Consider the following 13,912-nt stretch of genomic DNA (forward strand, 5'->3'; position numbering starts at 1 on the left):
TGGGCTTCACAGTTCTGGCAGAACTGCATAGGTGAAAGCAGTTGGCATATGTCTCTTTGAAGATAAGTGAAGGCATCATCCTATTTCTCACACCATAGGAGTCCTTTTGTGTAGGAGCTAGGAGAAGGGGGTGACACCAATGTAACTTGGCCTTCGAATCTGGCCACTTGACCAGAACCCTCCCACCCCCACTTGTTCATCACAACCAAACACTGCAAGAGTTGGACGAGACAAAATCACTTCATTCTGATCTACAGTATTAATTATACACAGGATAACATTTTAGAGAAAATGCAAGAAGCCTACAGAATTCCTACATAAGGAGCACTAACCACGGATGTTCTCATGCACTCACACAGGACTTCAAAAACAACTGAGCTGCCATAAGATAGAGATTTGAATACGTGTTTCATAAGATAGCTTGGACTATATCCACACCTGCTCCATTGACTCCAGACATTATCAGTGGTATAGGCTGATTGGTGGTGGTGCTCGTGCTTCCTCACGCCTCAATCACACCGACAGTGTCATTGCATTTTGGTACACAAGAAGTACAGTACCAGTCAAAAGTTTGGAGACACCTACTCATTCCAGTTATTTTTTTATAATATATTTTTTACTATTTTCTACATTGTAGAATAATAGTGAAGACATCAAAACTATGAAATAACACATATGGAATCATGTAGTAACCAAATAAGTGTTCAAAAAAAATCAAAATTTGTGTGATTTTTCAAAGTAGCCACCCTTTGCCTTGATGACAACTTTGCAAAATCTTGACATTCTCTCAACCAGCTTCATGAGGTAGTCACCTGGAATGAATTTCAATTAACAAGTGTGCCTTGTTAAAAGTTCATTTGTGGATTTTCTTTCCTTCTTAATGTGGTTGAGCCAATCAGTTGTGTTGTGACAAGGTAGGGGTGATATATAGAAGATAGCCGTATTTGGTAAAAGACCAAGTCCATATTATGGCAAGAACAGCTCAAATAAACAAAGAGAAACGACAGTCCATCGTTACTTTAAGACATGAAGGTGAGTCAATACGGAACATTTCAAGAACTTTTAAAGTTTATTTAAGTGTAGTTGCAAAAACCATCAAGCGCTGTGATGAAACTGGCTCTCATGAGGACTGCCACAGGAAAGGAAGACCCAGAGTTACCTCGGCTGCAGAGGATAAGTTCATTACAGTTACCAGCCTCAGAAATTGTAACCCAAATAAATATTCCCCGAAGTTTAAGTAACAGACACATCTCAACATCAACTGTTTGGAGGAGACTGCGTGAATCAGGCCTTCATGCTTGAATTGCTGCAAAGAAACCACTACTAAAGGACACCAATAACAAGAAGAGACTTGCTTGGGCCAAGAAACACAAGCAATGGACATTAGACCAGTGGAAATCTGTCCTTTAGTCTGATGGTTCCAACCACTGTGTCTTTGTGAGACATGGAGGAGCTTTGCTGGTGACACTCTTGGTGACTTATTTAGAATTCAAGGAACACAATTCAAGGAACACTTAACTAGCATGGCTACCACAGCATTCTGCAGCAATACACCATCCCATCTGGTTTACGCTTAGTCTGACTATCATTTGTTTTTCAACAGGACATTGACCCAACACATCTCCAGGCTGTGTAAGGGCTATTTGACCAAGAAGGAGAGTGACGGAGTGCTGCATCAGATGACCTGGCCTCCACAATCACCCGACCTCAACCCAATTGAGATGGTTTGGGATGAGTTGGACCGCAGAGTGAAGCAAAATCTGCCAACAAGTGCTCAGCATATGTAGGAACTCCTTCAAGACAGTTGGAAAAGCATTCCAGGTAAAGCTGGTTGAGGGAATACCAAGAGTGTGCAAAGCTGTCATCAAGGCAAAGGGCGGCTACTTTGTAGAATCTAAAATCTAAAATCTATTTTGATTTGTTTAACACTTTTTTGGTTACTACACGATTCCATGTGTTTTTTCATAGTTTTGATGTCTTCAATAATATTCTACAATGTAGAAAATAGTACAAATAAAGAAAAACCCTTGAATGAGTAGGTGTGTCCAAACATTTGATCAGTACTGTACATTCCTTTCCAATGGAACGCTGCGTTTGCCTTGCAGCATTGCGTTGCAGAAGCAGTTGCAGTGCATTCTGTGTGGTAGACACTTTGGATTTATCAAACGTATGCATCAAATTGTATGCGTAGACGGCTAGACAGAAATGGTATCAGATCAAAGCATCAGAAGTTATGTAGCAAGCTAAGGTGACAACAATGTCTCCCATGGACTTTTCCCAGTTGATTTGAATGTTCAACATCATAGTGTAAGAACACTTTTTAAGCCTCAAAGGTTAAGACAAGTAGTTTCAAAACAAGTCCTTTTTGGCTAGCCACAGCAGTCAACTAGCTAGCTAAGTATCTGTTTAGCTTTCTAGCACATTCACTAATTTGTTTGTAAACAATTAACAAGCTAGTTAGATACCACATGTTATTGTCAACAATATATGCCAAATAACAGTCTAAAAACCACACGAGGGCAAATCAGATTTGACAGTTCAGACAAGACGCATGGCCAGGAATAAGATTTGTATCTGACTTCAAAGGAACTACAAAGGTGGTTTGAAATGTGTCTTGAAATATCCAATTCCATGTGCTTTTTGGCTGTTCAGACTGCAGGAAAAAGAACAGATTCTAATCTGCTATATGCAATAAAATTTCATTAGAGTAACTTTAATGTGAACAATGCTTACGGGTCCCATGCAGTCTAATCCGTCATCAAATCTGTTGTAATTTTCGTTTTGTTTTAAGTTAAACCCTGCAAATTGATTATTTCAATGTATTAACCCAACCAATTAATAGAAACATGCTTCCTTGATGCAGGGCACAAATGTTATCCTGCAAATCTGTTAATAGGTTTTTGATTGTGGGTATTGCTTTAAGTATTTTTTTAAACACCCCAAACTACATTGAAATGTAAATAATGAACTATTTAAAAGCAGGTCTGTCCTTAGAGCTAGCACTTATTTTCCATTAAAAGGCCACTAATACATTTACACTAGCTCTGGCCTTCACATCATTTCAAACACAGTTCATTATAATGCAGCACATGGACCTCAACCATAGGATGGAAGCTGAAGTAATACACTGTAGCCTATATTATAGCAACATCTTAACAGATCTTAACAGATTAAACATTATGGAGTCTTAAAAGGAGGCATAGTCAAGGCAAAAATGTCACAAATATTCCAACTTCAATTCATTATTTCTCAATTATGCATTAAGATACAAATGTCAAATACAGTACCTTCAGAAACTATTCATACCCCTTGACTTATTCCACATGTTGTTGTGTTACTGCCTGAATTTAAAAATGTATTAAATAAAAAAAACTCTCACCCATCTACACACAATAACCCATAATGACAAATTGAAAACATATTTAGGGATTTTTTTTCACATTTATTGAAAATGAAATATCAAATATACTTAAGTATTCACACCCCTGAGTCAATACATGTTAGAATCACCTTGATTACAGCTGTGAGTCTTTCTGGGTAAGTCTCTAAGAGCTTTGCACACCTGGATTGTAAAACATTTGAACATGATTATTTTTCTTCTTCTAGCTGTCAAGTTGGTTGTTGACCATTGTTAGACAGCTATTTTCAACTCTTGCCATATATTTTCAAGTCAATTTAAGTCAAAACTGTAACTAGGCCACTCAGGAACATTCAATATTGTCTTGTATTCAAGACATAAAGTTAATTTATTTGCCAATTGTTTAGGGCAGTTTTACTTTAGTGCCTTATTGCAAACAGGATCTATGTTTTGAAATATTTTTAGTCTGTGCAGACTTCCTTCTTCTCACTCTGTCATTTAGGTTAGTATTATGGAGTAACTACAATGTTGTTGATCCATCCTCAGTTTTCTCCATTAAACTCTGTAACTGTTTTAAAGTCACCATTGGCCTCATGGTGAAACCCCTTCCTCTCCAGCAACTGAGTTACGAAGGACCCCTGTATCTTTGTAGTGACTGGGTGTATTAATACACCATCCAAAATTGAATTAATAACTTGACCATGCTCAAAGGGATATTCAATGTCTGCATTTTTTAAAATCCATCTACCAATAGGTGCCCTTCTTTGCAAGGCATTGGAAAACCTCCCTGGTATTTGTGGTTGAATCTCTTGTTTGAAATTCACTGCTCGACTGAAGAACCTTATGGATAATTGTATGTGTGGGGTACAGAGATGAAGTAGTCATTCGAAAATCATGATAAACACTGTTATCGCACACATAAGTACATGCAACTTATTATGTGACTTGTTAAGCAAATTTACTACTGAAATTATTTAGGCTTGTCATAGCAAAGGGGTTGAATACTTATTGACTCAAGACATTTCAGGTTTTTGTTCATTTGTAAAAATGAAAAAAAAACAACATAATTCCACTTTAACATTATAGGGTATTGTGTGTAGGCCAGTGACACAAAATCCAAATTTAATCAATTTTAAATTCAGGCTGTAACACAACAAGTTGTGGAAAAAGTCAAGGGGTGTGAATACTTTCTGAAGGCACTGTATGTGTCATCCATCCTTCTTCCAAAGGACCCTTCTGTGGATTAAATTGACTGAAAATCCCCCAAATCATGGTATTTTTTTTGTTTTCAGTTTTGTGAGGAATCGCCCATGGAATCAAATTGTCACAGTCACTTTGGGCGGAGGGATTACCGTTGCGTGGTGGTTTGTGGAAGTATGATCGGCGTACACGCAATTCCTGCAAAAGACTCAGGAAAGTGCAAGTCCCTCTCCCACTCATCAGCCTCTGTGTTGTACACTTGCACGATGCTTGTGACATTGTTTAGATGCCAATTGTACCCTCCAACGATATAGATCTTTTTGTCCAACAAGCAGCAGCCTGCCTCAGATTGCCCTGCCCGCATGGGGCTAACAGTGGTCCACTGGTCATTCTCTGGAATATAATACTCAACCACCAGGACGTCAAAGCAGCGGTCCACGTGGTCCATGCGACCGCCCAGGCAGTAAACACGGTCTTTGGCGCTGATCATAGCATGAAGCACTCTGGGCTCGTTCATGGGCGATTTGAAGTCCCATTGGTCAGATGTGGGATCATAACAGTGCAGGGCTTTCTTATCGTCCACCGAGACACCGTAACCCCCTGAGATGTAGAGCTTGTCACCACAGGGAGTTCCTGCATGGCCCCAGATTCTGCGTTTCAGTGGTTCCACGTAGGTCCACTCATTTTTCCTGGGACAGTAGCACTCTACGGACGACAGACTTCCAGATCGGTTGCGCCCCCCAGTGGCATAGAGTTGTCCTTGAAGAACGTTGAGCTGGAACTGAATGCGCACCTCCTGCATCGGCTGGATGCGCAGCCATTGGCTCAGGTGCGGGTCATAACGGAAGCAGACGTTTACCGCCCCTTCGCCGCTGCGGTACTGCAGGTGCTGCCCGCCTACTACGTAAACAAAGTTGTCCAGCACCGATACACAGGCGTGGCTGGAACCTGTCTCCGCCTCCGTTAGTTCCTTGAACTGACGCGCGGCAATGTCTGGAAGATAGAACACCTTACTGCTCACAGTGCGATCATTGTCAGTGTAGGGTGTCCCACCAAAGGTAATGAGCGAAACTACTTCGGAGCGGATCACAGTCCGAGGGGACTGCATCTCGTGCTGACGAAAGGGGAGGATCTGGAAGTTGAAGGCCTCCAGGAGGTACTGCCTGCACAGCACGTCCTCTACCATGATGTCCACCGTCTGCACGCTGTCCACCAGCTCCGAGGAGCGCATGAGGGGGAATCGTACGTGGCAGAGCACTTTGTCGGCTCCGGCCCGGCGGGCCTCGTCGTGCTGCAGCCAGCGGATGGCAGCGTGGAACAGGTCGATCTCGCTGCAGTTCTTCAGCTTGTTGCTCTGCAGGAAGAAGACCAGGCGCTCCATGGGAATGTGCAGGAAGTCCTCCTCCTCAGCGATCTGCAGGAAGTGGCGGAAGGTAAAGGTGTCCACAGACTCCTTGAGGGAGGACAGGTTGAAGGTGGTGGCCATCTGGCCAATGTTCAGGCAGGTCTCTACGCTCATGGCTGACTTGAGGAACTCCTCGCAGAGCTCCACGACTGGGACCATCTGGAGAAAGACAGCTGCTCCCAGTACATCCTGAATGCAGTCCAGGTCAAGTGTGACGTCTGCGCTGTAAGCAAAGTCAATTATATGTTTCAGGCCGCGGGCGGACAAGCCTTTCAGCTCAATGGTATCCTTGTTTGACTCCCTCATGCCTCCGGTGAACATGGCTCTGCAAGGTAAGTGAGAAAGCCATTTAAATAACTGTCTTTATGTTAAACTTGTTTTATTGATTTCCCCCCATTCTAAACAACATATTCATCTGAGGTAAATTAGACACGGAACCACTCCCCTACTTGCCATGCAACATCAGGACAAGAACATCAGATTATTCATTTAAATATATTCACATTGCACATTGTGCACCTGTAATGTTATTATTTCCCTCCCTATCAGTCCCACATATTGTACCAATTCCTCTTCCTTTTTCTCCACTACTCCTCTCATCTGACTCAGCTCTTGATGTATCATCATTTCACACCAAAGCCAAATTCACCAACACAATCACACTCTTCCCCTCACCTCTACATCTGTATCATGATTTGATTTGTACGTCTCTTTACCTGGGTCTCTCTTTTACCAGTCAGTGTATCACTATAGTCAGAGAATACATCCAGTGTCCAGGTCTCTCAAATCAGTGCAGATGAAAGGAAAGGAGACGAGTAGCAGAAGCCATTTTGGAGACACAGCGTCAGTCTCACCTGAAGTAGTCACTGCAGGAGGCCAGCACTGCCTTGTGAACCTGGAAGCGCTCCTCATTGATGGCCAGCACCACATCCAGGAGCTGCCCCTGGGCTCGCAGGACCGACAAGCCCTGCAGGAGAGTGGCGCTATGGCTTGGGGCTGAGAACGTGCAACGCAGGGTGCTATTCTGGTTAGCCATACTGGAAGAGAAAAGGCCTATCACTATCAGTTTATCAGAATAGGGTATTTTTAAAAGTATTTCCACGTATCTTCTGCCAATTAAGCTTCTAGGATACTTGTCAGAGTTGACTGATCCTGTTGTAGCATCAGTGACAGTGCTGAGCTCTTGCTCTCCTGCACTTTGTCCATCTGTTTTCCCAGCAGCTGCATCATCACCCTCATATCAACTCCCTTTTCTTTTTAATTATTCAGCTGCTTCCTTTGAAGAAATGCCTTCTTTTGTATTCAGAGAACAAAGCCTGTGTTAATGGGTGATATATATATCCCTTAAACACTAGAGAATATCTTGAATTGTTCACCACTTTCAGGACAATTTAATCTCACTAGATATTGAGTGAGGATATGACCGTCTCAATGGATAATAGTACTATAGGCTGCCTATCTATGATACCTGGGGGAAAATTATAACTGTCGCTCACAATTTATGTTGAAACATTATATTTTGTTAAATAGAATGAAGTTGCCTACATATTTATCCAATATATAGCCTACATGCGGGAAGTGGTGTGTCAATTACTGTGGTGACTTACAGTATGACTGACTGTGCCTCTGGTAACTGGCAGAAGGCTAGTCAGTTTCATGTTTCAAGCATATCAATTAAAACTAATGAAATCAAATAATTATGACTGCTTGGCTGTTTTGAGACAAATTCTTGATTGGGTTTGGTTGACAAAACACAACTGAAAGTTATATATTTTTACTTTAATTTTGTTTTGTTCTTAAAGTCAAACTAAAAACTAGCTATAGGCTACATTATCATCAATAAGTGGCGGATTCAATTCAGTAGGCCATAACATTTTTCATTTGATGCTGAAGAAATAGGGACTTTGCAATGTGTTGCGGTGCTGCACCTGCTAGAGGAAATTTGCTTATCCAGATGCATGAGGGGGCTAAAGAGGGGGCTAAAGTTTTAGTTGTATGTCCCTATATAAAAATAGCTAAAAAGTTCAGATGATTGAGTGACAGGTTGGCGCATAAAAAAATGGTGTACACCGTGTGTAGGGGAGCTATGGAAAGACACGGGGGCAGTTAGGTGTGAATCCTTTGGGTTTCTATAGAAAGTGGGAAAAACACTTCTCATCTTTGTGATACGTTAAGTGAATAACGTAATAACTGTAATGTTTGATTTACAAGGGCGGGGTTAAGGTTACCAGTCAGGCCCTGTTGAGGATGCAGTGTTCGATCCCTGTCTATCTCCTTCCTGCTCCTCTGCGGTTCCTATGGGGGGCGCTCTGCAGGAGTGTCTGCCCTGTGATGGGGTGTATGAGGTTTTCATCTGGACATTGACTGACACTGATTATGACCGAGCTCTCTTCCCAACCTGGAGAGGAGAGGGTGTGCTCTGACCCTTTCCCCGGACTTGGAGAGAAAATGACCACACCGCAAAATGTTCCTGGGTGTGACGTGGAAGTCTGGAGACAACCCCAGTGGGAGGTCTGGTGTATCGTTCTGGAGAGAATTCTCCCTTACCTGCATCAAAAAAGGTCAATGTGGAGAAGTTTGTGCCCCCGCATCGGCAAAAGGTTAGTGGACAGCTGAACATTCGATTTCATTGTTTGTCAATGTTTATCAATGCCCCATGAAATATATATTCATCAGTGAAGTTACTGTTAATCACAACATAGTCCCCCATTAATTTAGAATGTGTGGTTACAGAAATGTGTGTAATTCATTAAATATAGCCTAATACCATTCTCATTCTCCAAGTGGAAAAGTTGTTTGGAGAGCACACAAACTGCGCAACACTTGTGATTTATTTAATTGCGTGTAGCAATTAACTGTCTTAATTGTCTTTGTTTGGAGAGCATGTGTCCGTTTTCTCCGTCATGTTTAATGGTGTGAATGCGCGCACTTTAGCGTGCATAGATATACCTGGCCTGCGCGCCAAGAATAGTTCACTTTTGGGTACCTCAAGCGTAGCCTGTATCCAAACCTGTGCTTTACTGGTTAAGGCAGGTTTTGCCTGATGAGAGGCTTTTTATTTTGCATGCTGACATTTTTATATATTTGTAAATATCACCGTCACCTTTGAAACACCAGCGCTGTGTCAATAAACCCAACACGAATTTGCACCTCTACCTGCCTCCTGCTGAATATTCGTCTTTACGACTGCTAGAAGGCCAATATTTTATGCTGATACGCGCAGCGGATATAGGTTACAGATTTTGCGCCAACCTGACACTTTAAAAGCACTCAATGATCTCGGAGTCTCTGCATTTGAACTTTATGTTTATTGTGGTGTAACGTAATATAAGCAGAATTCAATATAATTCCAATACAAGAACCCCCCCCAAAAATAGCCCTTCGCCGATTTCAACTTCCCCCTTAAATCCCTTTATCCTGGAGCGGTGTCTGTAACTATGAACGTAACAATGTTACGACAGAATTCCAAACAGGTAGCCTAACATTCTTTCTTACTCATACCTTATCACTGGCAATATTTAGCCTAGGATGTAGCCTACCATGGATACAATGTACAATAAATGAATCAATCTGCAAAGCTATGACAATTCATGCAAAAACAAAAAAGGCCAGTATCCTCGGGAATTTCTTGAAAATCCACCCGAATATACTCTCGCCCAATGTTTCACATTTATACATTTTTTAATTCCTTACCCGGTATGTTCTCCTGGGTGTCATGTAGGCCTATCACATGCCCATTTATCTCTGGCTGCCTTTTGGTCTACATACAGTTTTCCCATATTGATTTCACCACGAGTGTCATCCTCACCTGTTCTGCGGACGATTCGAGGCGAAATCCCCACCATCCGACTCCGCCATTTTCTAATGTAGCAGTAGGTCAAAGGCATAACAAAATAAATGCATCAAGCCTATCGATAAGCCAATTATGTTACTTTCCCCCGTGCTAAAATATGGTGATCTCTGCACCAGATGTAAATGTTCTGTTGTGCTGGGACTTTTTTCGGGTTTGCACTGAGCGCGCGCGCAACTGTACTTTTGTGAATGCAAGGACGTCTAGGTCTGGGAAAACCACTGCACAGATATAACAAGGAACAGAAGTGTAATCAGCTAGCTAGACGGATTCCACAGCGATTTGCATTTCATAATATATATATATATTTAAACAGGCGTATATGTAGTTTTGGACTTCTGTTTAAGGCATTTGTTAAGATTACACTCGGCTGTTATTGCTGATGTAGTAGTCGGGCTAGCTAGTATGCTAGATAACCATCATAATGGTTTGGTTAGCTAGCCAATTTAGCTAGCTAGTGTCGTCAACCAGATTGGCATCTGAATTCGAATGATTTAAAGTGTAATGCAGTTGATTGATAACAATGGTATGACTGAACATATATTCAGCATTAGATGAGCATTATAACATGATTGTAACCCAAAATAAATGTGGAATGGCATGTACAGTGAACACACAAAAATATAAACTCAACACCTAAAGTGTTGATCCCATGTTTCGTGATCTGAAATAAAAGATCCCAGAAATGTACGATATGCACCAAAAGCTTATTTCTCTCAAATGGTAGTGAGCATATCTGGTATGACAAGATAATCCATCCACCTGACAGGTGTGGCATATCAAGAAGCTGATTAAACGGCATGAACATTACACAGGTGAACCTTGTGCTGGGGACAATAAAAGGCCACTCTATAATGTGCAGCTTTGTCACACAACACAATGCTACAGATGTCTTAACTTTTGAGGGAGTGTACAATTGGCATGCTGACTGCAGGAATGTCCACTAGCGCTGTTGCCAGAGAATTTAATGTTAATTTCTCTACCATATGCCGCCCCCAACTTCATTTAAGAGAATTTGGCTGTATGTTCAACCGGCCTCACAGTTTGCGGATGCCAACTTTGTGAACAGAGTGCCCCATGGTGGCGTTGGGGTTATGGTATGGGCAGGCATACGCTACGGACAATGAACACAATAACATTTTATCGATGGTAATTTGAATGCACAGAGATGAGATCCTGAGGCCCATTGTCATGCCATTCATACACCTCCATCACCTCAAGTTTCAGCATGATAATGCAATGAGACAACATTTCACAGGCCACAATCAACAGCCTGATCAACTCTAGGCGAAGGAGATGTGTCACGCTGCATTAGGCAAAGGGTGGTCGCACCAGATACTTACTGGTTTTCTGATCCACTCCCCTACCTTTTTTAAGGTATCTGTGACCAACAGATGCATATCTGAATTCCCAGTCATGTAAAATCCATAGATTAGGGTTTAATTCATTTATTTCAATTGACTGATTTCCTTATATGAACTGTATTTTACATGACTGTATTTTTTTTAACCTTTATTGAACTAGGAACGTCAGTTAAGAACAAATTATTATTTACAATGACGACCTACCAAAAGGCAAAACGACCAAACACACATCACGACAAAAGAGACACCACACCATTGCATAAAGAGAGACCGAAGACAACAATATAGCATGGCAGCAGCACATGACAACACAGCATGGTAGCAACACACATGACAACAACATGGTAGCAGCACAAACCATGGGCACAGACAACAGTGCAAAGGGCAAGAAGGTAGAGACAACAGCTTGTTCCAGTCTCTAGCTGCAGCGAACTGAAAAGAGGAGGGACCCAGGGATGTGTGTGCTTTGGGGACCTTTAACAGAATGGGACTGGCAGAACAGGTGTTGTATGTGGAGGATGAGGACTCCAGTAGGTATCTCAGATAGGGGGGAGTGATGCCTAAGAGGGTTTTATAAATAAGCATCAACAAGTGGGTCTTGCGATGGGTATACAGAGATGACCAGTTTACAGAGGAGTACAGAGTACAATGATGTGTCCTGTAATGAGCATTGGTAGCAAATCTGGTGGCCGAATGGTAAAGAACATCTATCTGCTAGAGAGCACCCTTACCTGCCAATCTATAAATTACGTCTCCATAATCTAGCATGGGTAGGATGTCATTGTCGGTGATCAGGCCTACCACTGTTGTGTCATCTGTAAACTTAATGATGGAGTCTTGCCTGGCCATGCAGTCATTGGTGAACAGGGAGTACAGGAGGGGACTGAGCACGCACCCCTGGGGGGCTCCAGTGTTGAGGATCAGTGTGGCAGATGTGTTGCTACCTACCCTCACCACCTGGGGGCGGCCTGTCAGGAAGTCCATGTTTGGTCCCAGGATCCTTAGCTTAGTGATGAGCTTTGAGGGTACTATGGTGTTGAACGCTGAGCTTTAGTCAATTAATAGCATTCTCACATAGGTGTTCCTTTTGTCCAGGTGGGAAAGGGCAGTGTGGAGTGCAATAGAGATTGCATCATCTGTGGACCTGTTTTGGCGGTTTGCAAATTGGAGTGGATCTAGGGTTTCTGGGATAATGGTGTTGATGTGAGCCATTACCAGCCTTTCAAAGCACTTCATGGCTACGGACGTGAGTGCTACGGGTCTGTAGTCATTTAGGCAGGTTGCCTTCGTGTTCTTGGCAGAGGGATTATGGTGGTCTGCTTGAAACATGTTGGTATTACAGACTCAATCAGGGACATGTTGAAAATGTCAGTGAAGACACCTGCCAGTTGGTCAGCACATACCCAGAGCACATCTGGCCCTGCAGCCTTGTGAATGTTGACTTTAAAGGTCTTACTCACGTCGGCACGGAGAATGTGATCACACAGTCATCCGGAACAGCTGATGCTCTCGTGCATGCCTCAGTGTTGCTTGCCTCGAAGCGAGCATAGAAGGGATTTAGCTCGTCTGGTAGGCTCGTGTCAATGGGCAGCTCGCGGCTGTGCTTCCCTTTGTAGTCTATAATAGTTTGCAAGCCCTGCCACATTAGACGAGCGTCGGAGCCGGTGTAGTACGATTCAATCTCAGCCCTGTATTGACGTTTTACCTGTTTGATGGTTTGTCAGAGGGCATAGCAGGATTTCTTATAAGCTTCCGGGTTAGAGTCCCGCACCTTGAAAGCGGCAGCTCTACCCTTTAGCTCAGTGCGAATGTTGCCTGTAATCCATGGCTTCTGGTTGGAGTATGTACGTACACTGAACTGTGTTTGATGTGATCAGGGGTGTATTCATTGCCGATTCTGTGGAAAAACGTTTCTTAAACGGAAGTAAACAGAACAAATGGGGATAAACATACCTGAATTTGTCCAATAGAAACTCTAATTTAAAATTGTTGGACTAATGATTACACCCTAGATAAGCTAGATGCAGACAAGATTGTGCAAGGCGGTATTGAAGGTGTCAATGTCACCTCATAGGGAAAATTGGAGTATCATGTAGTAGCCTAAACCTATCAATGTTCTCTCTGTTTCGCTCTCTGGCTGTCTCTGTCTGTCTCTCTGGCTCTCTCTCTGTCTGTCTCTGGCTGCCTCTGTCTGTCTCTCTGGATGTCTCTCTGGCTGTCTCTCTGTCTGTCTCTGTCGGTCTCTGTCTGTCTCTCCATCTCTCTTTGTGTCTGTTTCTCTTTGTCTGCCTTTCTCTCTCTCTCTCGCTCATGCTCTCGCTCTCACTCTCCCTCTCACTGTCTCTCTCTCTCTGCCGGTTTCGTGCGAAACTGAATGCAAATCAACAATGACCCTCCTTGGCCTTCGGTCCTATGTGATTCTTCCATGTAATTGCTCCTAACTTTTCCTTTTCTTTATTCTTTCTATCTAGGTGATATTGCCAGCTGCAATGATGACCTGACAGTCAAGAAATACCCATGTTTAGGGAGGTCATTTGCAGACTTTAAATCGTAAGCATTGTGCATCTTACTTTTGTGTTGTATAGTTAGAAGGAAATTCTGGTCAGTTTACAAATGTTACAAAGGCTAAAGACTGTATTATTCGTAGGTTTCTGGTTTGGTTTGGGTGTGTTCGCCTCTGGGCATCGGTCAGAACGCAATGATGGCAAGACTTGTAGGGTTGTAGTTTCCTGAAA

At 42.6% G+C, this 13,912-nt stretch overlaps 1 protein-coding gene across 1 annotated transcript; it reads right to left on the reverse strand.

Moving 5' to 3' along the window:
* Positions 1-3,429: 3,429 nt before the first annotated feature.
* Positions 3,430-10,070, reverse strand: LOC109901532 (kelch-like protein 26). Its single transcript, XM_020497522.2, has 3 exons — positions 9,772-10,070; positions 6,818-7,000; positions 3,430-6,288 (listed from the first exon to the last, which is right to left on the reverse strand). Exons 1-3 carry the CDS (start codon positions 9,819-9,821, stop codon positions 4,707-4,709), a joined length of 1,815 nt encoding a protein of 604 aa, XP_020353111.1. The 5' UTR covers positions 9,822-10,070; the 3' UTR covers positions 3,430-4,706.
* Positions 10,071-13,912: the final 3,842 nt, after the last annotated feature.

The sequence above is a fragment of the Oncorhynchus kisutch genome, linkage group LG13 (assembly GCF_002021735.2).
Source record: "Oncorhynchus kisutch isolate 150728-3 linkage group LG13, Okis_V2, whole genome shotgun sequence".
Classification (NCBI taxonomy): Eukaryota; Metazoa; Chordata; class Actinopteri; order Salmoniformes; family Salmonidae; genus Oncorhynchus; species Oncorhynchus kisutch.